Source organism: Orcinus orca, chromosome 19 (assembly GCF_937001465.1).
Source record: "Orcinus orca chromosome 19, mOrcOrc1.1, whole genome shotgun sequence".
In the NCBI taxonomy this organism is placed as follows: Eukaryota; Metazoa; Chordata; class Mammalia; order Artiodactyla; family Delphinidae; genus Orcinus; species Orcinus orca.
Genome location: NC_064577.1, coordinates 13245252 through 13269758, shown reverse-complemented (window position 1 = coordinate 13269758; position 24507 = coordinate 13245252). Strand labels below are relative to the sequence as shown.

At 54.6% G+C, this 24507-nt stretch overlaps 1 protein-coding gene across 1 annotated transcript in view; it reads right to left on the bottom strand.

Moving 5' to 3' along the window:
* Window positions 1–24507, bottom strand: part of NTN1 (netrin 1) — a 185847-nt gene that overhangs the window by 33781 nt on the left and 127559 nt on the right. The window contains exons 4-5 of the mRNA XM_004266849.3: window positions 18101–18250; window positions 14788–14841 (exon numbers count right to left, since the gene is read on the bottom strand). Of these exons, the coding sequence (XP_004266897.1) occupies window positions 14788–14841; window positions 18101–18250 (204 nt within the window). The remainder of the gene's footprint in view (window positions 1–14787; window positions 14842–18100; window positions 18251–24507) is intronic.

Sequence of the window (24507 nt, the reverse complement as noted above, 5' to 3'; positions counted from 1 at the left end):
CCCCCCGGCCAAGACTGCGCTAAACGGCTTCCTAGATAGAGAAAAGGCCCTCAAAGCTCACCATCACTTTCTGATGCCAGTTAACTGTGGCACCGTGATGACAGGTGGCCACAGACACCCCGAAGTCAGCAGAGTGAACAAAAGGCCTATGGCGAAGACCGTATATAGTTTCCAAACCCCATTTTAGTTTCCTCCTGGGCTTCGAGACTACATTACTCAGCACCCCTTGTGTGAGGTGTGGTCATGTGACCGAGTCCGGCCACGGGACGTGGGTAGAAGCGATGCAGACGCTTTCAGTCCCGCCCGGAAAAGGGCTCCCACAGGCACTCTCTTTCCAAACCAATGACTCCAAGGCCCCAGGGGATGGCGGAGCCACATGACTGAAGGAGCCCAGGCCCCTGCTCACTGCCTGGAAGGGAGCCACCCCGCCAGGAACACCTGCGATGGACTCGGGATGCTTCTTACAGCACGAAGCCTTCCCTGACCAATACAGCATTGGTGAGAAGTAAATAGAGTCTGACTTAGGACAGCAGCAGCGTGTGTACGTGGCAGAGAAGAGAGATAACAGGAGAGATCACAATACTGTCTTTACTAAGTGACTGGCTTGGCGTCAGAGGGAGGACATGGGCCCCAGAGAAAAACCACCAGGCCTTTCCACAGCACAGGGCTGTGGGGGAGTGAACAGAAATCCACAGGGGGTTCCCAAATCCCAGTAAAACTTGCCTTCCCCCCAAGTAACTTACAGTACAGCAGACGTGGTGGGTGCCTGGCCCAAAGCCCCTTTCCTGGACCAGTACAGCCACCTAGAGCTGCTGTGGGAGGTGGCGGCCACCAGCTCACACTTGCACTTCCTCTGAAGGCCTGCCCCTGGCTCATGGAAACTGCTCTGCTTGGAAACGTCCACACGCCCCATCCCAGCGAGCAGTCCACAGCCAATGGCCAGCTACGTGGGCAGGCACCCAGCCCTTCTGCTTGTAAGCAGGGCAACTTCTTTGGGGTGATTCACTGTCTAGACCGCCCATGGAAACAGGCTGAGGCCAGACTTGTGAACCCACACATTTTCCTAGCTTCTTCCCCTGCCCTGCCCACCTCACCCCCTCACTAGTTTCTCCTGAGAACATCCTCTCAATAAATCATGTCACAAGAATCCCTGTCTTGGGGCCCCTGACAACCCAAATGAACGGCTGGCACTGCACCTCTTCCCCCATCCACAGCAGTACCTTTGCCACAAAGGGGGGGAAGGACAGGGATGAAGTTCAGACCCAAGACAATCCTAGATTATCGGGCCTAAGAGTAGATCGCCACCTTCTCCGAGGTCTCTCCATCTGGTGAAGATGTCCTCGCCTGCAGGGAGATTTTAGATGAAGTACAACTTTCCAACCCTGGGACTGAAGGAGGTGACCTCACGGGACAGAAGGAATGCCAGGAAACTAAGGCTGTGTCCCACCTGCTGGGGGAGCGGGCAGGATGGCAATGACTGGAAATCTAACCCAGCCCGGCTTGGAGGAAATTTTAAGGCAGCTTTCACTACATCTGCTGCCCCAAACACTTAGGAATTTCTCACCTCTCTTCAGCAAGAGGAATCTTTTCCAAGTCCCCATGTCTGATTTCTCTCCACAGCTTACCGCTTGGAAGGATGCTGGCTTGAGGCACCATGGTCCACGGAAACTTGGGAGATGGGAGACCTGAGTCCTCACCTAGGTTCTGCCATCAACCCACTGTGTGACCTCGGCCAAGTCGCTCTCCTCTGGGCCTCAGTCTTCCCATCTGTCCAATGTGGAGGCCAGATCGGATGAGCTATCTCTAGGTTTCCTACTGGTATCAAGAGACAAAATTCCACTCCCAGGAGGCCTTTCAGGAGAAACACTGAGCAATGTGTAACCACCTGCTCTCTGGGAAGAAAAAGCCTTGATTCGTAGCTTGTGCCAATTTCCAAGGTGTAAATATTCCCAGCGTGGCCAATTTCAAACCGCCAGCAGGATGCCCTGAGCACAGAGTTGGGAAGAGATACCCACAGTCAGCTCTTGGGAGCAGGTGTGCGCCAGCCCCAGCGCACCACCAATTTTCAGATACCTCTTAGCACAGAATAAATTTGTTTCAGACCCCAATTCATTTCCCATCTCTGCAAAAGAAACAGCTCTCTCCTTTCCTCGATCCTACAACACACTTTACTCTTGAGCAGAGCCCACAAAACAGTGCAAATCACACTGGCCATCATCTTCGCTGGGGAGAAGCTGACCTCTCCCATGGAAGGAACTGGAAGGGGGCAGTGCCCCACTGCGCCTCCCCAGATGCAGATCCACTGCTCTGAGATAAAGCCCTGCCCTGGGGGAAAAGGACACAAGGCCCCTGATCTGTGTGGTCACGCCTCAGGGCAGAGTGGGCCTAGTTTCATAGGCCACACCCATAGCTTTAGGAGCAGCAAGAGAGTCCTGCTTGACAGGAGGTAGGTTGGGGGGTGGGGACAGTCTGTGCTACGTATCAGACGGTAGGGGGCAGCTGGTAGCCTCGTCCACCTCAAGGCCACGTTGGTCCTTCCAACACTGAAGGTCCATGTCCACAGAAGGGAGGACGCCTGCCTAAGTGGGCAGACAACATGCCCCACCCATCCTCCTCTTCGCCTTCCCTCCCCTGGGTCTGGACACCATTCCTGGTCCAAATCCCTCAGGGTCCCCTCAACACAGCCCTGAAAGAGCCCCCAAAGCAACCACCCGGGTTCTATGACCAGAAGGCCCCGCGATCACAGTCTCCCAACTAGCTGGGACCTGGAAATACTGAGCGGGAAGGGGCCGAACAGACCATTAGCCCAACACCTTCATTTCACTGAGAAGACTGAGCCCAAAGCTATCAAGCGGCCTGCAGGACACTTTAACTGGGTCACTGGGGTGGGGGGAGGGTCATGAGAAACTCAAAATCCCTGCTCTTAACGATGGCATTTAACATTGTTGCCAGCATCACTTGCCATGGACGGAACTGTGTCCCACCAACATTCCCATGTTGAAGTCCTAACCCCCAAAGTGATGGTGTTTGGAGGTGGAGCCCTTGAGGGGTAAATAAGGTTCTATGAGGTCATGGGGGTGGGGGCCATGAGGATGGAATTAGGGCCCTTATAAGAAGAGACACCAGGGCTTCCCTGGTGGTGCAGTGGTTGGGAGTCCGCCTGCTGATGCAGGGGACGCGGGTTTGTGCCCCGGTCCGGGAGGATCCCGCGTGCTGCGGAGCGGCTGGGCCCATGAGCCATGGCCGCTGAGCCTGCACGGGAGAGGCCACAGCAGTGAGAGGCCTGCGTACCGCAGAAAAAAAAAAAAAGAAAGAAAGAAGAGACACTAGAGAGCTCTCTCCCCGCCAGGTGAGGACACAGTAAGAAGTCGACAGTCTGCAAGCCAGAAGGGGCTCCTTGCCAAAACCCAACCATGTTGGCACCCCGATCTTGGACTTAACGCACTCCAGAACTTTAAGAAAATAAATTTCTGTTGTTTAAGCCACCATTCTACGGTCTTTTGTTACGGCAGCCCAAGTGGGCTAATGCATTACTACTATTATTATCAAGTCTGGAGTAGTTTTAAATCCGGCAGGGTATTTAATAAATCAAAGGGACCACCCCTGGGGTTGGGGGCGGCGGTATTAACTAACTGCAGTAGCATCTGAGGTTCTGCACGGGCCGAGCCCAACAGCAATCCAGAGAGGGGACGGACTGTGACGCCGGCACAGTGTGTTACTGTGCGTCCCCTCCCACCAGCGCCCAGCCCACGACCTGGACGGGAATCCCAAGGGAGGTTCCGGGCACGGCTTTGGGCAGGGGGCCACCCTGCAGGGTGGGGATGGGGTCTCGGCGTCCACCCTGCCTCAGCCTAGCTCTGCAGCCTGCACGCCCCCAACCCCCAGCCTCTGCAGTCAGGGACCCTGTGATGTCCTCATGACACAGGGCGGGTCCTGGGGATTCCAATCCTCTCACTGACACCTGTCACTTGCCCCATTCCCATCTGCCATCCCTCTTGAGTCCCCGGTGGGAAGAGCTCCCAGAAGGGCTAAATATTCCTCCCCCAGGCTTCTCTGGTCTCCCAGCTCATCCCTTTATCCTCCTCCAAGGCTGGTGGCAGCTCCACCTGCAAAAGCCCAGCCACAGGGGAACAATGCGGGTCCTGAAACCCCCCATGCAAATGGCTTCCTTTGTGCTCCCCGGGGGAGGCCCCCAGTAGCTCTCTCCCAGCCCTGCTCACCCCAGCCTGACCTCTGCCCTGGCCCTTTGTGCAAGCCCCAAAGAGGGGAGGGGAGGGAAGGGAAGGGTGAGGGGGGAGGAGATGGGGAAAGTGAGGGAATAAGGAAGGCGGTGGGGAAGAGAGACAGAGACAAAGGCAGAGGGAAGACCCAGAGATAGAGAGACAGTCTCGAAAATCAGAGTGAGACAGGCAGACAGACTGACAGAGGGAGAAACTGGTTCATGCAGGCCACCCAGAGCAGGGTCTCCTGGCTGAGCGGATGGAAAGAGTAAGTCGTACCATGTGAAACCGCCATTTCTGTGGGTCACAAATGGTCGAATAAAATGACAATTCCGTTTGGTCCAACCCAACACGTACGGATCCGTCTGGTCTCCAGCCAGGGCGGGTGGAGTGGGCAGGTCCCGCTCGAGAGAAGAGCCCCCATGTGCCCTGGCTCAGCCTCTGGTTCCTTTCCTGGAGGGTTCTGGGGAACTGGGCTTGATGTCAGGAAATCCGGGCTTAACAACCAGAGGCTGTTTTGCCCCCAGAGCGCATCTGATGAATGCAACCGTCTGGAGGACAGGCCAAGAATGCCGTGCCACACCAGCAACAGAAGACAGCTCCACAACCGAGAATTCTCCAGCCCCGCCGGCACCTAAGTCGCAGCTGACCGGCCTTTAGCTCCAGCACCCTCTGCTTCCCACGGAGGGAAGTGGCAAGGATTTATGATGGTGACTGGCTCCCTTGTCCCCTCTGTGGGGCTGTGGAGGTGCCCCTTCCTTGGGGACACTCCCCTAAAGGAGGCCCGGAGCTCTCACCCCACCCCCAGCCCCAAAGCCCAAAGTTCAGGCCTGACGTGGCCATGCCTTTTCCTTTAGACCACGAACAATGACGATAGGTAACACCTGGGTAGCACTTTTCATCCCACACATCACTCCACATGCGTTCTAGCCGCAGAAGCAGCCCAAGCCTCCCCACCACGAGGACTCTGATGCGCTTCTAAATATAATACTTTGTGTAGCTCATGACTGCATACGTTTTAATAATTAAACCACTGAGTAGACCAGCTGTAAAAGACATTTCGGGGACGACCAAGAAAGTTGGAAGGTGGACTGGGCATCAGATGATATTAAAGAATTTTTGTTAGTTTTGTTAGGTGTAATAATGCTGTTGAGAAGATGTAAGAAATGTTCTTCTTTTTCAGAAGAGGAATTCTGAAATATTTAGGGGTGAAATGTCATAACGTCTAAGCTTTTCCTGGAAGATATTTCAGCAAAAAAAAAAAAAATTGTTGAAGTAAATGGGACACAATGTTAAATCGAAGTGATACGAATGTGGAGGTCTAACCACTCTATTCTCACCACTGCTCCGAGAGTTTTCATGATAAAAATTTTAATACACAATTAAACCACACTAATTGAAAATATAGTAATATATAGTAAAGCTCAGAGTTTTGGATAAACGTCGTATTAGGCTGGGCTAAAATTCACCATAGAGAAAGGACCAGGCAAACACTTGGCTACATGTGAGCACAGCACTTCCTGTGATCAGGCAGGAAACGTCAGCTGACTCCAGAAAACTTCACTTTCTAAGCCCTCAGCAGCATCTACTTCAATACGATGCGTAACTAATAAACGAGCGGGTCCAAGGCAGCAGTAGCATCCTGCCTTAATACTTTTGGACAGAGCACATGGATGTCATCCTGTAAAAATACACCAGGGTTTCTCAACCTCGGCACTACTATTAGCATTTGGGGCTGGATAATTCATTGCCATGGGGGCTGCCCTGTGCGATGCAGGACGCTTAACAGCGTCCCTGGCCTCAACCCACTAGATGCCAGTAGCACCCTCCCCCTAGTTGTGACAACCAGAAGTATCTCCAGTAATGTCCAAATGTCCCATGGGGGCAAAGCAGCCCCAGGCTGAGAACTACCGGAATATATGAGCACAATGAAATAGTTTCTTTGAAATGCTCTGTAAGCCAGGCTTTTCACCAAAGTTGACCCTCCGTGTGTAATTAGATGTATAATCTGCTTCGGACATATACCGTATCTTTTCATTTCATACTCAAAAATTCTCCTACAACATTATTATACAGATATCCCATAAGTGAGTCACTAAAATGCTACTGAAAGACATTTGGTCGTTTCCCTCTTTGTTATTATGAACAACGCTGCAATAAGCTACCTCGGAGCAAAGTCCTGCGACACATCACTATTCCCTTAGGCTAAATGCCTAGATGTGAAAGGATGAAGCTAAAGATACAATTTGATACGTGATGCTAGATCACCCTTCATAAACTTGGCACCTCGTTGCCCTCCCATCACCAGAGCAGGTAGATGCCTGTTTCCCTAACCCTTTCAACACTGGGAATTACTTTTCGTTTTCTAAATAGTGTCGATTTAATGAGGTTTTTAAAATGGTATTCTTGTTAATATTATTGCTTTATTAGTAGCAAGTGTAATACTTCAGATGCTTTATTGCCATTTGTACAAATTCTCTGAATTTCTAGTTCATTTTCTCAGCTCAGTTTTGTATTAGGATCTCTTTTTCAGTGAATTGTAAAAGTTATTTATTGAGGATATTAATCTCTGGTCATCCATGTTAAAAATTTATATTTTTCAGCTTTTAGTTTGCCTCATGTTGCCTATAGAGATTTTTGAAGTATAGACGTTTTCTATTTTTATCTAGTTAAAATCTTTCCCTTTATGATTTCTTGCTTTTGTATCCTATCTAGAAAGCCTTCTTCACCCCAAGATTACACTGATACTGACATGCTTTATTCTAGAACTTTTAAGATTTTTTAAAATTATTATTATTTTTTGGCCACGCCCCACAGCATGTGGGATCTTAGCTCCCCAACCAGATATTGAACCCATGCCCCCTGCATCAGAAGCGCAGAGTCTTAACCACTGGACCACCAGGGAAGTCCCAAGAATTCATTTTAAAGATACATTTCATACCTTGGGATTTATGAGTTCACAGCATGAAGTAGAAATTTATTATTATTTTAAAATAGCCATTTTCCCAGCACCGTTTACCGATTGACTCATCCCTTTTCTCACTGATTTACGATCACAACTTTATCATACACAAGTTCTTATGTTTACATCTGAGTGTATTTCTGGACTTTCTACTCAGCTTTCGTGATTTCTCTATTCCTATGCCAGGATCACACTAACGTAAATATCCTGTTTACAATATTTAAAAAATCTGTTAGGGCAAGTCACCCTTCATCACTCTTCTTTTTTAAAAACATTCTTGGCTATTAAAAATCACATCCTATCCAACTGAGATTTTTTGAGTAGAATTATGCTAAACTTACAGATTTCAGGGAGAATTGACATTTTACAATTCTGAATCTTGCCCTCCCGGAACATGGTAAATCTTTAGTGTCCCTTGGGAAAGTTTTACCCTTTAAAAAAAATACCGTCTGTACTTTTACTGCTACATTTATTTCTGTGTAGTTTTTTTTGTTGCTGTTCTAATTGGGAGTTTGTTTCCATTATCATTAAAAAACTGACACTCATTGAACACTTAACTACAGGCCAGATATCCCATTCTATGCTTTTCACTTGCTATGACATGGTTCTGTAATGGCTGATACACAGGAAAAGTTACTGACCTTTGTATGCTAATTCTGTAATGGTCTCCCTGCAGAATTCCGTCACCAGTTTTAACAGTTTTCAGCTGATTCTCTACAGGCACATGTTATGACACAGGCTCTGAGGAACGCACAGAGGCCCTCCCACCTCTACCCGCCACCTGTTTTCAGGTATCAGCTGATCCGTGTGCCCGTCTCCCTCGGCTGCCTTGGGACCAAAGGGACGGGTCACTGCTAACTGGTTCTCCCAAGCCCAGACCCTGTGGCCTCAGCCACGCCAGCGCCCCTAGCCAACCACCCTCCTTCCCAAGGGCCACTTTAACGGGCACCTGTGGAAGACAGTGGCTTTTAACTGGCTGAAACTCCATCTCTACCTTGGTTTCAGGTCCCCTGCGGACACACAAGTTTGTCTTCTCTCTTGGTAGGATGTTACCACACAGTCAGGTGTGTGTGTGTATACACTTAAGTGTGTGTATATAATATATATATATATTTATATATTTTTAAATTACCCTAAAGTGACCACCCAGCATGACTACTGAGAGGCAGAATGATGATGGGGAGGTTAATGTCACTAGCGGACCCTGAGGCCAGGAGACCTTGGCTGGAATCCCAGCTCACTGACCGCTCTGTGCCTCAGTTTCTCCTATGTAAAATGGGGTAACAGCAGTATCTAGCTCATCTGGGTGGAAGAAATGATTAAATGGCTAAGAATCAGGAAGAGCGCTGAGCACATAGCAAGCATTATATAAATGTCGTCTCCTCCTTCATGTAGCCAGAATCGATCTATCTTTACTTATGGGTCTGGTCCAAACACTTCCTGGGATAATACTTATCTGACAGCCATTTCCTCATACAGCTGATCCCGGACAGCCCTACATCCTGTGTCACACCATCTTTTGAAAACCAATCAGCACTCAGTCAATTAACAGACCTCCTTCTTACAAGTGGCACGAGCTGCTTACAAGTGTTACGGTCGGTGATCCTAGCTCCCCCCCCAATGGACGCACAGGTCCCTCTCTCCTATACCAGGAGTACCAATGGCTCCCTTACCTGGGGCCCAGGGAACCACACCCTCCTCAGATGACTCTAAAAGCGTGCAGGCTGTGAGGTCAGACCTTTTCAACGTAACACTAGGCAACACGGCCACTGCCATACGTCTGGAAGGCAACAGAGGGCGTCCGCCATTCCCCCATGTTGGCGGAACTATTTCTGCTTGGAGGCGAAGTGGGGAGGTGCTAAGTGGCCCCGCAGCCTCAAAAGTCTCCCAGGGAGCAAGAGATCAGGAAGGCAAGCATGTCCCCCACGGCCGCCCGAGCCCCAGCGCCCTGTCCCCAGGGCTCCTGCTCTCCACCCAGTCCACCCCAAATCAACCAGATTCCCTGCACCCTTGCACTCTGACCTCAAAAACTCAACTTTTAAAAAACTGTAGTAAGGGACTTCCCTGGTGTTGCAGTGGTTGAAAGTCCGCCTGCCGATGCAGGGGACACGGGTTTGTGCCCCGGTCTGGGAAGATCCCACATGCCACGGAGCAGCTGGGCCCGTGAGCCATGGCCGCTGAGCCTGCGCGTCTGGAGCCTGTGCTCCGCAGCGGGAGAGGCCACAACAGTGAGACGCCCGTGTACCGCAAAAAAAAAAAAAAATTGTAGTAAAACACATAAAATTTACGATTTTTAAATGTACAATTCAGTGGCATCAAGTATATTCGCAATGTTACCCATCACCACTCTCTAGTTTCAGAATTTTCTGTCACCCCAAAAGGAAAGCATGTACCCATCAGACAGTCACTCCCCATCCCTCCCGCCTCCCGGTCCTGGGCAACCACTAATCTTCTGTCTCTGGATTTGCTTATTCTGGGCATTTCATATAAATGGAATCATACGCTGTGTGGCCTTTTGTGTCTGCCTTCTTTCACTTAGCATAATATTTTCAAGGTTCATCCAAGTTATAGCATGTGTCAGTACTTATTCCTTTTTATGGCTGCCTGATATTCCATTGTCTGGATATACCGCATGGAGTTTATCCATCCTGCCACCATCCATTCTGTCCCAAAGGTAGACATTGGGCTGTTTCCACCTTTTGGCTATTGTGAAGTCAAGCCCTTTAACTGATTTCCAGTCTTTAACAGGGTCTTACAGTCTGTGAGGCCACCTTCTGCCTTGGGCAGCCCCACCTGTTCCCAATCAAGTTCTTCTCACAAGCCCTCCCTCTGGCTGACTGTCTACACCTGTCCTCATGCAAACCCACATCCCTGGTGAGGAGCTACGAGACTTCAGCTCAGCTCAACCCTTCCATACACTGCAGTGTTTGTATTTTCCATGGCGTTCCATTGCTTTAAAAAAATATTTTTTCTTTCTTTTTGGCTGCATTGAGTCTTCATTGCTGTGTGCAGGCTTTTCTCTAGTTGCAGCGAGCAGGGGCTACTCTTTGTTGTGGTGCACAGGCTTCTCACTGCAGTGGCTTCTCTTGTTGCGGAGCACGGGCTCTAGGCACACGGGCTTCAGTAGCTGTGGCTCGCGGGCTCTAGAGCGCAGGCTCAGTAGTTGCGGTGCACGGGCTTAGTTGCTCTGCGGCATGTGGGATCTTCCCCGGCTAGGGCTCAAACCCGCGTCCCCTGCACTGGCAGGCGGCTGCTTAACCACTGCGCCACCAGGGAAGTCCCTCCATTCCTTTTTTTTTTTTTTTTTGCGGTACGCGGGCCTCTCACTGTTGTGGCCTCTCCCGTTGTGGAGCACAGGCTCCGGACACGCAGGCTCAGCGGCCATGGCTCACGGGCCCAGCCGCTCCACGGCATGTGGGATCCTCCCGGACCGGGGCACAAACCCGCGTCCCCTGCATCGGCAGGCGGACTCTCAACCACTGCGCCACCAGGGAAGCCCCCTCCATTGCTTTTTTACTGAGCACTTAGGATAAGCCCGCCACTGAACCAAAGGCTTTACCCAGAGCATCTCATTTAATCCCCACAACAACCGTACACAACAGGGTTATCATGACCCCGGTTCACAGGGGAGGAAACAAGATCAAGCAGAACTCCTAGTTCACTGCCCTTCCCCCCCCCCACAGCCCGAACACTCGGCCAGTACTGCGTTCAACTCTTATCAGCTCGTTTCCTCTACTCACCCAACCTACCCCCTACCCTGGAAAACCAAAGCCTAAAACGAGAACACTCCAAGCTTATCCAGCGGCAGGTCTATAAAAACCCAAGTCTTCCATGAAACAAATGGAGGTGCTGCGAGGCCACCAGAGGTGACATCTCTCAGCCCACTCCCACCCCACACCTGGGAGCACCTGGGGCGGGGCAGCTCCCGTAGGTTCAGCCGCCAGGCTCCCCCGAACGGCTGCCGGGGGGCCTCAGAAGCCACCCCCACCCCCCGCTGGACCACTGGAGCAGCTGGCAAAGGGCACCACTCGGGGCCCCAAAGGGGGTGAGTGCAACTGGGCCAAAGGGTGGCCCCCAGACCCAGGTAGGTGGGGGCGGAGGAGAGGGGCCGGTTGTTCGCTCTCGTACCTGCATCCTGGGTCCAGCTTCTACTCGGACGACAGCGGTACCCCTTCCAGCCCAGGAGGCCAGCGGAAGTCAACGTCTTTCTGGCCCCGCCCAGAGGCGGCCCTTCCTCCCTCACGCGTCTCCGGGGGAGGCTCACGTGGGGTCTCACGTGGGAGCCGTTTACACCAGGGAAAGCAGCAAATGCTATACATCAGGCCCCGCCCCAGCCAGGTGTTAACTGTTTACCGCGTGCCTCTGCTCATGAGGACCCGCAAGGCCCGTGGAAGAAGCTGGTCAGCAGAGGGGGGAGGGGTGCAAGCAGGCATTTACAAGTAAGGAGAAAGCTTATTAGCAGAAGTTCAATCCTCCCAGGAGAGGCAGGGCGGGGAGGGCCCTGGACCGTTGGTCCCACCTCGTCATCTTTCAAGGAAGCAGAAGAGAGAAGTCTTTGCTCTGTCCAAGGCCTCACAGCCAGGGGAGAATCAACCCCAGATCTCCCGGCTCCAAGACGGTACTGCTGCTATACCAAGGGGTCCCCACGAACCAAACAATATGCCCCCCACAAACGAAACTCCGACAGCTACCTCGGAGTTGGTGCAGGGCAAGGGAAGGCAGGCGGTGGAGGCCTCTACAACCACAAGTAGATAGGTTTAGAGTCGGTTTGCCCCATCTCCCTCCTGGCCCCAGGGTTCCTCGCCTCCCTGCCCCGAGACGGGGTACCAGCCAGCTTAGCGAGCAGGTGGACAGCATTCCCGGAGTGAGCTGGCCCTTCAAGGGGATGGGTTCAGGGTGAGGTTATGTCCGTCAGCTTTCAGGACAAATTCTTGCCTTATTAATTCTCCTCTGTTCCGCAGGCAAAAGTAAACAAGCTTTTCTCAGGCAGCCCAGCACGGAGGCCTTCCCTATTCAAACACTGCAAGAATCGACAGGCTTGGAAGTACTGAGCTCCCAGGCCCCGCTTCCCAGGGGGCCCCCTGGCCTCCTGCCCACAACGTCCCTCCTGCTGAGATGAGGAGAGCAGGGCCTCTTTGTGGTGGCAGACCCCAGAGTCCCAGCGCCTGTAGTCTAGACCTGGCCCGAGTTCTCCAGAAAAAGCAGCACAGATCCTGACCATTCGGAGACCCAGAGAAGGTCACAAAGGGTCCGGCCAAGGACCCAGCATCCCAGCAAGCATCACACCTGCTCACTTAGCCCCTCTGTGGAGAAAGCACTTTGTCAAAGGGTGTTCATTTACTGTTTGCATCCATTTAAACCATGTTTTTAAACATCCAGAAAGAAGAAAGGAAATAAACAGTGATCAAATCAAAAGGAGTCCGAAAAGTTAACTGGGAGTTGATAAACACTTTTCAAAGAAAAATGCTACAAGTGTTTGTTAGTTGCCCAGGAATCTTTTGTCTGGTTGAGCGGAGATCATTGCATGTTTTATACCAGCTTCTTGTGGTGTGTACAGAAATCTCATGAGTTGTTTTTTGCTTCTCCTCTATTGTTGTTTCCATTTGCCCATTTCTAAGGTGGAATGAAAAAGCCAAAACCACTGCAAGAAACAAAGACAAGGTTGCAAGGCCCAGAAAGATGGGAGGTGAGAGAGAGAGAGAGAGAGGGTGAAGATATGCCTTGTCCTTGCATGAGCTGTGTTCTCAGCCCCGGTGAGTTCTGATGGGACTCATGTCACAGCAAGGAAGCAAGAATCGCGACTACATTAACTGGAAGTGTCTTCTCGCTTCAAAACTGCTCTACCCGAGAGCTGAACTGGGCTGTTCCTTTTATTGTGTTTTTACCAAAGAGCTTCCTCATCCTGCCTCCCAGGCACCCGTCATGCTGCTTCCTTCATCCCCTTCCCAGCACTATTTCTCCTGTAAGTGTCCCCCGGGGCTCAACCAAAGGTGACAGAAGACTCTGCCCAACAACCCAAGACCAAAGTATCTTTGGTTTTCCCCAGTGTAGCCTCCAGCACTCCCTGAAGTTTTCTGTCCTTTCCTCTTTGAGGGCTGTTTGGTGATGGTGCACATCCAAGTTCTGAATCCGTTTTCTCTCAAGTTCCCAGCGCATGGCCAATATTCAAAAAAAATCCAGTCTATTCTAATGTATTCAGGTGGGGACTTCCCTGGCGGTCCAGTGGCTTAAGACTCTGCACTTCCACTGCAGGGGGCACAGGTTCGATCCCTGGTCAGGCTGTGCCACGTAGCCAAAAATAAAAATTTAAAAATTTAAAAACTAAAGTATTCAGGTGACCACATGGGTGCACAGACCTCCCCAACAGGTGGATCTGGGGAGGAGCAAAGGGGTTCCCAGAGCTGACACTGATGTCCCTGCAGGGCCCCACTGTCACCATTCCTGCCCCCCATTCCCACTCCAAGTACCAGTACACAAAAGCCCCATGTGACCGCAGGCCCAGGGCGCTGGGTACAGCATGGCCTGCTCTCCTGGTGCCCCCTCCAGCCAGGCTCCGAGCCCTCTCTGTACCCAAAGCCAGGACTGGGTGACCCTTCTTGTACCAAGGACTGGTGACGTCCACGGACGTCACAGTGACATTTTTACTTTCTCACAGTAATGTTTTTAAATGCAGAAATAAAATCCATAGGACTACAAAGGAAACTGATCAATACTGAAATACACTTAACCCAAATCTTTCCAAAACCCCAGATTTAGGGTACAGTTACGTAATGTATGTGTTTCTTTATTAATGATTATAAATCAGGACCTAGCAGCAGGTCTGGTAACTTCCATCACTCTGAAGCAATTTAGTGAGCGTAATACTATTCCATTATAGCTGCACCAACTCTAACGTGATGTGAAAACGGCTGGGATTTCTGCTGGTGGCCAAATCACTGATGTTGCTGGCCTGGCTATGGTTTGTGGCCCATCTTTGCAATAAAGGAAACTCTTTTTTTTTTTTTTTTTAGCTCGCACCACACAGCAGGCAGGGTCTTAGTTCCTCGACCAGGGATCGAACCCGCACCCCCTGCAGTGGAAGTGCAGACTCCTAACCACTGGACCACCAGGAAAGTCTTTTTTTTTTTTTTTTTTTCCAGGAAACTCTTGATTTCAGTTAGAAGGAAGGGACAGTGAGGGGGTGAGTCTCTTCCTGTCCCGATTCATGCCCTCCCCCAATTGTTTGTGGACCCCAGTGCTCTAGAATGCCTTTTTCATCCCCACCACCCGTCTCCTTCCTCCTCTGCAACCCCGAAGGGAGTCACCCCCAGCTCAGGTGGCCCTGGACTGGAAGGCAGCTTCCTACCCTCGCTGGCTGAGCAAGAGGAATGTGGCTTTGAGGGTCCCAGGCTTGGGAGACAGGCTAGCCTTAGGCACCATTCTTGGAAGGGACATCGCAGAAAAATGCCCTGTGGCTCCATCATCCTCAGTCCAGCCCAGGGGCACCACTCACACCAACCAGCACCCCGATGCTGGTTCAGAGGAGTCTGGCCCCTCTAACCCCCTTCCCCAGGCCCCACCCCACCCCACGGCAAAAGCAGGAAGGCAGCAAAGGGGGAAGCCTACCTTCGGGCTCCTCCACGCTGCTGGCTGCAGTGGTCGGCGGTGCCACGGGGATCTCTTTGTGGGGTTCAGGATGGGAGGAAGGGGAAACAATAAGAACATGTTAGAGAAGAACAAGCACAGTGCAGACTCCTCCCAACCTTCCTGGGCCCTCCCTCCCAGCCCCACTCCTCGCCCCAGCAGAGGATGGTCAGGGAGGAAGGGAAAGCCGGCGTGAGGGCCCGGGCACCCTACCTGTTCTCTTCCGGAAGCCATCCCTCCACCTGGCAGGAACAGGAGCGAGGGGAAGGCAGGACCCTGACCCATCTGCTGTCTGCGTGTTATTGACTCACCTCGGCCCCTGGGGCAGAGAGAGGGGTCCCCAGGGCCCCCTGCTCATCACAATGGGGCTGCGTGGCCCGGTCTGACCTTGACTCACTGGTGGGGAAGGGGGTCCATGGCAGGGGTGGCATGTGAGGGGCTGGGAGGTGTCTTCCATGTGCAGAGAGGGGCCTGCACCCCTGGCCCAAGTTCCCCCGGGCTCACATCTCGCATCTCACAAGCTAAGGCATTTTCTCGGTGGGCAGAAAAGACTGACAGTACAGAAGACCGTAGGGCCTGACAGAAGCATGTGCTTTTTCGTGACCATTCCTCTCCTACCTAGAAGGGCAACTAGCTTCTCTACAAGCTCCCGCCCGGTGCTCAGAAAAGGTGAGGAACTTCAGCCAGACTCCGGGAAGACCCAGGCTTCACGTCTCCGGCTTCCTTTCTAGACAAGGCCAAACCACAAGCCGAAAGTCCCTGAGGGACAGGGGCTCACCTCCCCTGCTGAGTGACCCATGTGAACAGGGGGGTCACAGAGGCCTCCACGAATCCCACTGATTCTGGCCACCATCTGACCATTAGGGGTAAGACCTCCCTCGGACCCCCAGACTCTAGATCAGCTGCGATCTGAGGCTTGGGGGGGTCGAGATGGAATACCCGGGCCTGGGGGCAAACGTGAGGGTCACCCACAGAAGCCAGCCTCTGCACCTTCAGAAGGAACAGGCAGAAGACCCAGCCCTCGATTCGGAGGCAAATCTTGCTCTCGGGTGATTTTATCAGCGACAAGCGACAGGTGCCCCGTCACAGCAGCTCGTTAAGAAGCCGGGCCTCCTAGCAGGCCCTCTCTGAGCCTTCCTGAGCTACCTGGCCCAGCAGGAACATTCCAGAGAGAAATCCAGACAGCCCAGCCTAATCTTACAAGTCCAGGAATGGGGCTGGGGCCAGTGGCCATGGAGGCACCCTGGCTGCCCAAGCCCAGCTCCTTAGGCCTGGCTCTGGGACGTGAGCAGAGGGCCCCGGGGCTCCCAGAGCTGTTGCGAATCAGACACAAGCGTCCGAGGCACTGTCTGGGCACCTGTAGCCTGATGCCGGCAGATGGAGACCCGGGTCCTCAGGTCCTTGGTGGGAACGCTCTCCCCAGCATCAGCCCGCCCTTTGCGAGAGGAAGGGAGACGGTACAGAGCATGTTGGAAAGGGACAGTTCCAGTCTCCCAAGGTTTCTGTCCCTAATTCTGAAACATCAGCTCCATGTCAAGGCCTTTCCCCCTGGGGATTTGAAATGTTGGTTTCAGCCATTTCTGGGAAACCCAACAGCTCCTGACTCCCTTTAAAAGGGAGACCTCACTTGCTCCCTTCATGTTTTCGTAAGCCCAGATGGTGGTGCTAATTTCCTCCCAGCTTTCTAAAAATGTTCACCGTGCAGCTTTTTGGATGGACGGAAAAGAAAGACTCTTGCAAGCTGTGAGACCCTGACAATTAGATGTCGTGAAAACTCATTTCAACCTTCTCTGCCCTGGATGGATACAAGCTCAATTTCCCGTGGCTTGAATTTACGTTATCCGCTGTTACTGGACCCCTGCCAACAAGGAAACATCTCCTGATGTAGAAACTGGTCAGAAAAGCTGCTGGAACCCACACGGCTCGTCGTGTCCTGGACCTGAGGCCGCACCCGAATCGGGCAGCTGAGGTGCTGGGGGTTTAAGGCTCCTGCCCGGTGTGAGAACATTCCCCGCAAGATCTAGGGGGTCACTCCAAGAACCCCAAGCAGCTGCCGGGCTGAGGGGTCCCCACCCTCCTGCTTCTGCCTCGGGTTGTCTGTTCCAAGCCCCTCGTGCCTGACCTGAGAAGCCAGTGCCCACCCAGAGCTGCAGGACGCTGGAGAACCACAAGCAGGAGTCGGCCGACTTCTCCTGCCAAGGGCCAGCTCGCAAAGATTTCAGGCCCTGCAGGTCGTAGGGTCTCTGTTGCAACTACTCAATTCTGCCGTTAGACCCCCAAAGCAGCCACAGGTAGCACGGGCACAAGTGGGCATGGCTGGTCCCATAAAACTTTATTTATGGACACTGAACTTTTCCTTTCATATCATTTTCGCATGTCATAAACTAGTCATCTTTTCATTTCTGTTTCAATCATTTTAAAAAGGTTAACAAGAAACCCAAAACCCCATCGAGCCACATAAAAACAGGCAGTGGGCCAAATCCCCGAGCAGAGCGTGCTAACCCCTGCTCCAGAAAAAAAGCCTTATCCTTGGTGTCTGCCTAGTAGGCTAGGATTCACGCGTTCTTCCCCCTCCTCTCTGGGTGCGGGTCAGCCCTGCACACGGAATCAACGAGGCTGAGGCCGGGGGCCAGCACCCAGCCAGGCCTAACTTCCATCCAGGGCTGATCTAGCTCATAACACCTGCGCAATCCTGCCAGTTGTAAGATGTTAAAACTCTTCCGAGCCAAGGCCCCTGAGCGACCCCCCCACATCTTGCTCACGCCCCGCCTCAAGTTCCAGCAACTAAGGGGCCGACAGCTGGCCTGCCAGGGCCTCTAGGACCCTCATGGAGGGCTGCCACCCTTCCGAAGGGCGCATGGGAGCCGTGCCGGCTTCTCTCAGAGGCCTTGTGGAGTCCGTCCTTTCAGTTCTGAATCTGCCAGGGGCTGGGGATCCTGGAATTCCCGCAGCAGCAGTGGCAGCCCCTGACCCAGGCCCCCCAACCCAGGCCCAGGCCCAGGGTCAAGGTGGAACATGGGAACAGGACCTGGGCTGAGGAGAGGGGCTTGCTCCCCCCCCTCATCCCACACCCTGGGACCGGGAGACTGTCTTTTCAGGACAGAGAGCCACAAATGGGCTGGCTCTGCGGAGACCCCCGCAGCCTTGGGGGTCTCACACGGGCTCGCCGAGCGCAGAGGGCCACCTCAGGGAGCACTACCCCCACTGGATGCGGGTGACCCGTGTCCGGGAAGGGCCCCCCAGCCCCGAGCCCGCACCCGACCCCAGCCTGCAGGAGGAGGGCGCCCTGGCATACTTATGCAGGGGGCGATGGGGGAGCGGCTCTGTTGGTAGCCCTTGGCACAGCGGTTGCAGGTGATGCCGGTCACACCATCCTTGCAGGGGCACTGGCCTGTGGTCTGGTTGCAGGTTTTGCCAGCGGCGCCCACAGGGTGGCAATCGCAGGCTGTGGAGAACACACGACAGGGGGGTCAGAGGCAGGGGTGGGGGTGGGGAGCGGCCAGAGCACACCCTCCTCCCAGGGTCCTCCCCACCCAGTGGCGCCCCGGACCCCATCCCAGGGGAAGAGCAGGGCTGGGGTAGCCAAGCCTGCACACATTCCAGAAGCTCCGATGCCTGACCACCTGCCTACCTGGAAACAGGGGAATGAGAATCAGAAGGGGCCAACTTGAAAGGACCGTCTGGGGGGCAAGGGTGAAGTGGGGGAGCCCTTCCGAAGCCCCGGGAGGAAGGTGTACACAGCCCACGGGCTGAGCGTGAGTGCAGGAGTCAGAACTGGGGGTACGCCTGCCCCTCACAGGCTGCTTTGTGCCCCGTCACTCCTCTGCCCCAGCCAGCTCCTGACCCTCTGGGTGGGAAGGACAGAGTGTGGGGCGTGATGGAGCCCTGGGGCTTGCCAGGTCAGGGGAGTCACCGAGGGGGTGTGACCTCCCCCGCAGGCTGCGGCCTCCACTCTGCTCTGTCCATCCACCCTGACTGGCAGCCAGGCGGAGTCTGAGACACAGGCTTCTGGACCACAAAGCCCGTCAACTGTAGCGCTAGGAAGAGTCACAGCGATCATGGAAAGACCCCGATTTAATGCGAAGACTCGAAGGTGAAGGAACCCCCAGGACCTTGCAGCAAAGGAATGGCCAAGCTGGGAGGTGCCGCGAGGCCCTGATTCTTAGGCCAGCCGCTGCTGTACCCCACACCCCTCCTCCTAATTTGGACCGGGCTGAAGAGCTGGGATTGCCCACCCTATCACACCGCGCCCTGAGGCTCCCTCCCTGTGTTCCAAGGACCCAATCCCAGTGACGAAATGGCCAGAGGAGTTTGAGGGAACATCCCCCCCATTACGGACTGAATGACTGTGTCCCCACCTGCAGATTCATATGCTGAAGCCCTAACTCTCAATGTGATGGCATTAGGAGGTGGGCCCTTCCCTTGGGAGGTAATTAGGTTTATTTATTTTATTTAAAAAAGTATTTATTTATTTTTGGTCGCTTTGGGTCTTCATCGCTGCGTGCGGGCCTTCTCTAGTTGCATTGAGCAGGGGCTACTCTTCGTGTGCGGGCTTCTCACTGTCGTGGTGGTTTCTCTTGTTGCGGAGCACGGGCTCTAGGCACGTGAGCTCAGTAGTTGCGGCACACAGGCTCTAGAGTGCAGGCTCAGCAGCTGTGGCGCACGGGCTTAGTTGCTCCACGGCATGTGGGATCTTCCTGGACCAGGGCTTGAACCCGTGTCCCCTGCATCGGCAGGTGGATTCTTAACCACTGCGCCACCAGGGAAGTCCCTGGTAATTAGCTTTAGATGAGGTCATGATGGGATTAGCACCCTTACGAGAAGAGGAAGGAGAAAAGATCTCTCTCTAAACAGCAAGAAGGCAGTGGTCTGCAAACCAGGAAGCAACTGTCGTCAGACACTAAATCCGCAGGCACATCGATCTTGGACTCTCCGCCTCCAAAACTGTGAGAAATACCTGTTGTCGAAGTCACCGGTCTATGGTGTCTTGCTACGTCAGCTAGTGGAGTAAGACTGCCACCAACTCCACGATACCCGGGCAAGAACTGTGGGACCTGCAGACACAGGTCACCTGCCGCCCTGGACCTAGGAGGTGGACTCAGCGCGGGCAGGGAAGTGGGGGCAGGATGAAGGAGGCCAAAGTTCTCCCTGGATCCCTGGGGCCCCCCTTGCCCTCCCCACTCCCCCTCCCCAGGGAAGCCTGGGGAGGGTGGAGAGCCGTCTGCAGGAGGGCATCCTGCAACAACTTCACTTGGTGCCAGAGTTGCTGTTTCTATTCCCAATGGGAAAAAAATATGCTAGGGAAGAAGTGAGAGCAGAGCTCCCCAAAGAGCTAAACTAGCACCTCCCCAGCTGCACTGCTCAGCGTGAGGGCAGGAGGCGTGGGTGAAGATGTGGCCTCTCCCAGCCGGCCTCGGGGCTGAGGAGAAGAGTTAGTGAGAGAAAGGAGGAGTGGGGAGGGGGCAGAAAGGAGAGGAATGTGAGGAATTGTTTGTCAAAGTTGTGTCTGGACACGTGAGAGCTTCTGGAAACTCTGGGAGCTGGGGGGGGGGGCGGTCCTGGCCGCGGGGTGCTCCGTGTCAGGTGAGAGGATGGCAGGGACCACAGGCCTGGGGGAGGACGTGGAACTGTCCCAATCCTGCCCTTGTAGACAGCAGCAAATCCTTCTGTTAGAAACTTGCCTGAAATCTACGCTAAATTCAAGTTCATTTCCTATTGGTTTTTTCTTCTTCTTCTTCCCTTTTTTCATTCAGTCCTGATGCATGTTGTGAATGATAATGTGAGGAGCGGATGGTGGGAGACGACCTCTGACCTTAGATCCATCCCTGTGATGGGAAGGGTGACGGGGCACGGACAGCGTCTCTGAGCTGGCCTGGCGACAGCAGAGGGCCACAGCACAGGACCCTGGCTTCCCAAGCCCCTGCCGCGGCTGTGGGCACCAGGCAGATGTGGAGTCCCGAGGCTCCTGCCAGCTGACCTCGCTTGGCCGGGCTCGCAAGCCTGTTGGTAATCCTAAAACCCGGGCCAAAACGTCCTCCCCTCCGTGCTGACAGAGCACAGCTGCGTGCCAGTAACTTCTGGGCCTTGGACTTGGCTGGGAGGAGATCACCAAAGGTTGCTTGGTCCCTGGAGGGTCAGAGCCAAGTCACCCGCAGGCCCAGGTCGTCTTTACCGAGGCAGGAGCCAGCCCGGAGCAGAATCTGGGGGGAGCAGCGTGCATCGCCCTCACCCGAGGCCCTTCGAAGCTGGTGACCCCTTAACCGCCCAGGCTGGTGGGCTGCCGGGCACCAGCTGAGGTCAGCAGGGCTGGGGGCCACCCGGGTGATGGCAAGGCAGGGCGTCTGCTTCATGGAGCAGGCGCATCCTTAGGGCCATCCTCTGGGCATTGCGCTGTGTGGTTTCCACATCTTTCTCCCAGGATTCCGCAAAGACGCTGACTGACTGGCCCTTGGTCTCACAGAGGCAGCAGGCTGACTGTGCTTCCTCGAAAACCACTGTTCCAGGAAGAGAAGCCAGCGGGGTCCCACAGGGTGGGGGGCCTCAGGAGGCTACTCAGGTCACCTCCAGGGCGGTGGGACCATCCCCAGGGGTGGAGCGCTCCTGCAGCACTGGCCTGCCACCCGGACGCCTGGGAACACCTGAGCACATCCACTCTCCCATATGTAATGCTTCTGGCCCTCACACCAGCCTGTGAAATCAACAAGACCCTACAGAGGCGGCCACGGACCGGGAGACAGGAAGCACCTGACCTCTGAGCACGTCACCGAGGGCCCTCACCCTCTAGGCTGCCCCTCTGCGCTTCTTGTTCTGCAAGGAGAAACACACAACACACTTCCCTGTTAAAACCCAGGCCAGGTGACATCCCTTACGGGCAGCCGAATGCAGTCCCAACACAGAGACTTGCATTGCACTCATTCTCAATTCCAAGCGAAACGGCCCCAAAGTAAAGACTTTTCCCAAAAGCCCATGAATAAGGAAAGCCTAACTTATACCCTCTGTGCAAAGAAGGGTGAGCTTCAAGGTGTGAGGAGAACTGATGGATGACAACAGCCCACAGAGGATCCTCTACAGCCTTGGACCAGGGAATCCAGCTAGCGGTGTCACAGGAAGGGGGCCTGAGCTGCCCACATAGGAGGCCCCAGCCCTGGTCCTTAGGGAGAGAAAGGCAAAGGGATCCTGCCATATCCCTACAACCCCCAAACACACCCAGACACACAAACACACGTAGATTCCCACAGGCTCTCACGCACACACGCACGCACACACAGCGCCACAGTGGGCAGGGGAGCGGACGGGGACAAGCTGAGCTGGGAGGATGCAGATGTGAGGCAAGTGGAAGTCTCTTCCTTGGCAGGGGTCTGGTTAAGGGGACAAAGTGAGAGCCTCTCTGATTCTTCCGAGAACGAGGTCTGGGTCCGAATGTCTTTTGCCACAAGAAGCCCATTTGGTGACTCCCGTTTCCTGGGAAGTCAGCAACTCCTTTACGGAAGAGGTCAGGCCCTTCCCCGGCAGGTCACCCGTGTGCACGCAGCAGGCAGCACCTGGTCCTGGGAAACAATCTACTGGAGGGTTTTTCCATGAAGAGGAAGGTGAGACCCAGCGGAAGCCCAGGCCCCTGAGAAGGTGGCCGGATTAGGTTTCTCACGAACACGTGGGCTGGAGGGCCTCCTGGCGCAGAGGAGACAGACTGTCCTTGCTCTGGGTCATCGGCCAGAAACGGACAGCTCAGGACACACAGATGGTTTCAGATGAGTGTCAAGAGACCCAGGTCTGACCCTGCCCTGCCAGTAACGCTGTGTGACCCTGAGCTAGCGCCTCACTCTTTCTGAGCCTCGGGTGACTCACCTCTAAGGCAGGAGGTCTATAGCTTGCACTAAAGTTGCTTCCAGCTCAACAGGCTAAGATCCAGGGCAGTGGCCTGTCCCCTGGGCCCGTCACCCCGACTGCCACAGTCCATTGCAGTGTCCTGGCCCAGGAGTCTAGGAAAGTGCTCTTGCTGCCGGGCACACACCAGGCCCTGCCTCCACACCCATGGGCCACCCCACCCGACACCATGACCTGCTGCACTCTGAGCAGCAGAATCTCTGAGATTCGGGTCGTCAGCTATGAGAAGTGTACCAGGGTTGCCGAGAGCCCCTGCAAAGCTGACCTGGAAGGCAGGCCGGTGGAGCAGTTATCAGGACCCCCGTGATGGCCAGGGTCCCTCTCAGCTCTGATCCCTGGTTGCTGGTCCCGAGCAGATGCCTTTCCTGCTCTCTCTGACACTCTGTCCTGGATCCCTGAAGGCCCACAGCTCCCATAAGGAGGAGAGGCATGCCTGGGGCTGGCCCCTCTCCACTGCAGCTCAAGCCCTGGCTCTGGAAACCCATCCTGGGTTCCTATCAGGACATCTACCTGCTTTTCCTGAGGACCTGGCTCCAGGGGCCCTCAAATGGCAGTGATCCCAGGACACATGCGTGTGGAGGAGAGGGGAGTGGGCCTGGCACCCAGACCCTCTGGAGCAGCTCCAGACAGGAGGGGGAGAGAAAACCACCACAGCACCAAACCTCACCTCAGAGGTCTTCACGGCCACCGCCCAGACCTCCAGCCACTTGTGAACTCGTGTTATGAGCTGAATGACGTCCCCCCCAGAATTCAAATGCTGGAGTCCTAACCCCAGTCCCTCAGGATGTGACTGTACTCGCAGACAGGCTCTTTAAAGGGGGGATTAAGGTAACATTCAGTCACTGGAGTGGGCCTCAATCCAGCATGACTGGTGTCCTCGTAAGAAGAGGAGATGAGAACACAGACACACCCAGAGGGAAGGCCACACGAGGACACAGGGAGAAGACGGCTGTCTTCAAGCCAAGGAGAGGCCTCAGGAGGAAACAGCCCTGCGGCCACCTTGGTCTTGTGCTTCCAGCCTCCAGAGCAGTGAGAAATCAATGTCTGCTGTTTGAGCTCCAGGCCTGTGGGACATTGCTCTGGGCCCCTGAGCACGCTCACAGCTTGTGTGCAGCCTCAGGAAAGCGTCTTCTTCCCGAGGGGCTCTGCCCAGGTGCGTCCCGGGCCTCAGGAGAAGGCAGACTGTCCCGCCACTCGACCAACCAGCCTGGGGGCCCTCTCACGCCTCAGCTCCCCTGTGGAAGTCGCTGCCTCTGCTGGGGGATGGAAGCTTTCTCCAGGTAGGCCGCGTCTCTGAGGGCCCCTGACATCCCAGCAGGCCGGCGGAGCAGACATCAGGACCTCCGTGACGGCTAGGGTCCTTCCCAGCTCAGATCCCACAACAGTTCCTCACTGACCCATCCACCTGAGGGCCATCTGCAAAAGGGCGGCCCACGCGGGCCTCAGGCGGGGAGCGTGCTGGGTGCCCGGGCTGAGCGGGAGGCTGGCACAGCGTCAGAGGAGCGAGGCTGCACCGTGAGCTTCTCCAGGGGCCCTGCCCATGGGCGGCCTCGTCCTCGCCCGCCCCGTGCATGCGGGGAGCCTGCCATTCCCGTCCTTTAAGAGGAAAGTGCAGAACGCCAGGTGCTGGATGCAGCCCTTCCCAGCCAGGGTCTGACGGAAAGGCCCCTTCCAGTGCCCACAAGGCCTCGGGGCTGCAGAGGAGCGTGTCAGGGAGAGAAACCGCCCGGCCCTGAATCGGGGACACTGCCGTCAGTGAGCATCGTTAGAGACGGTCAGGGGGTCCCTGGGACTCCAAGGTCTGCAGCCTATAGGCCC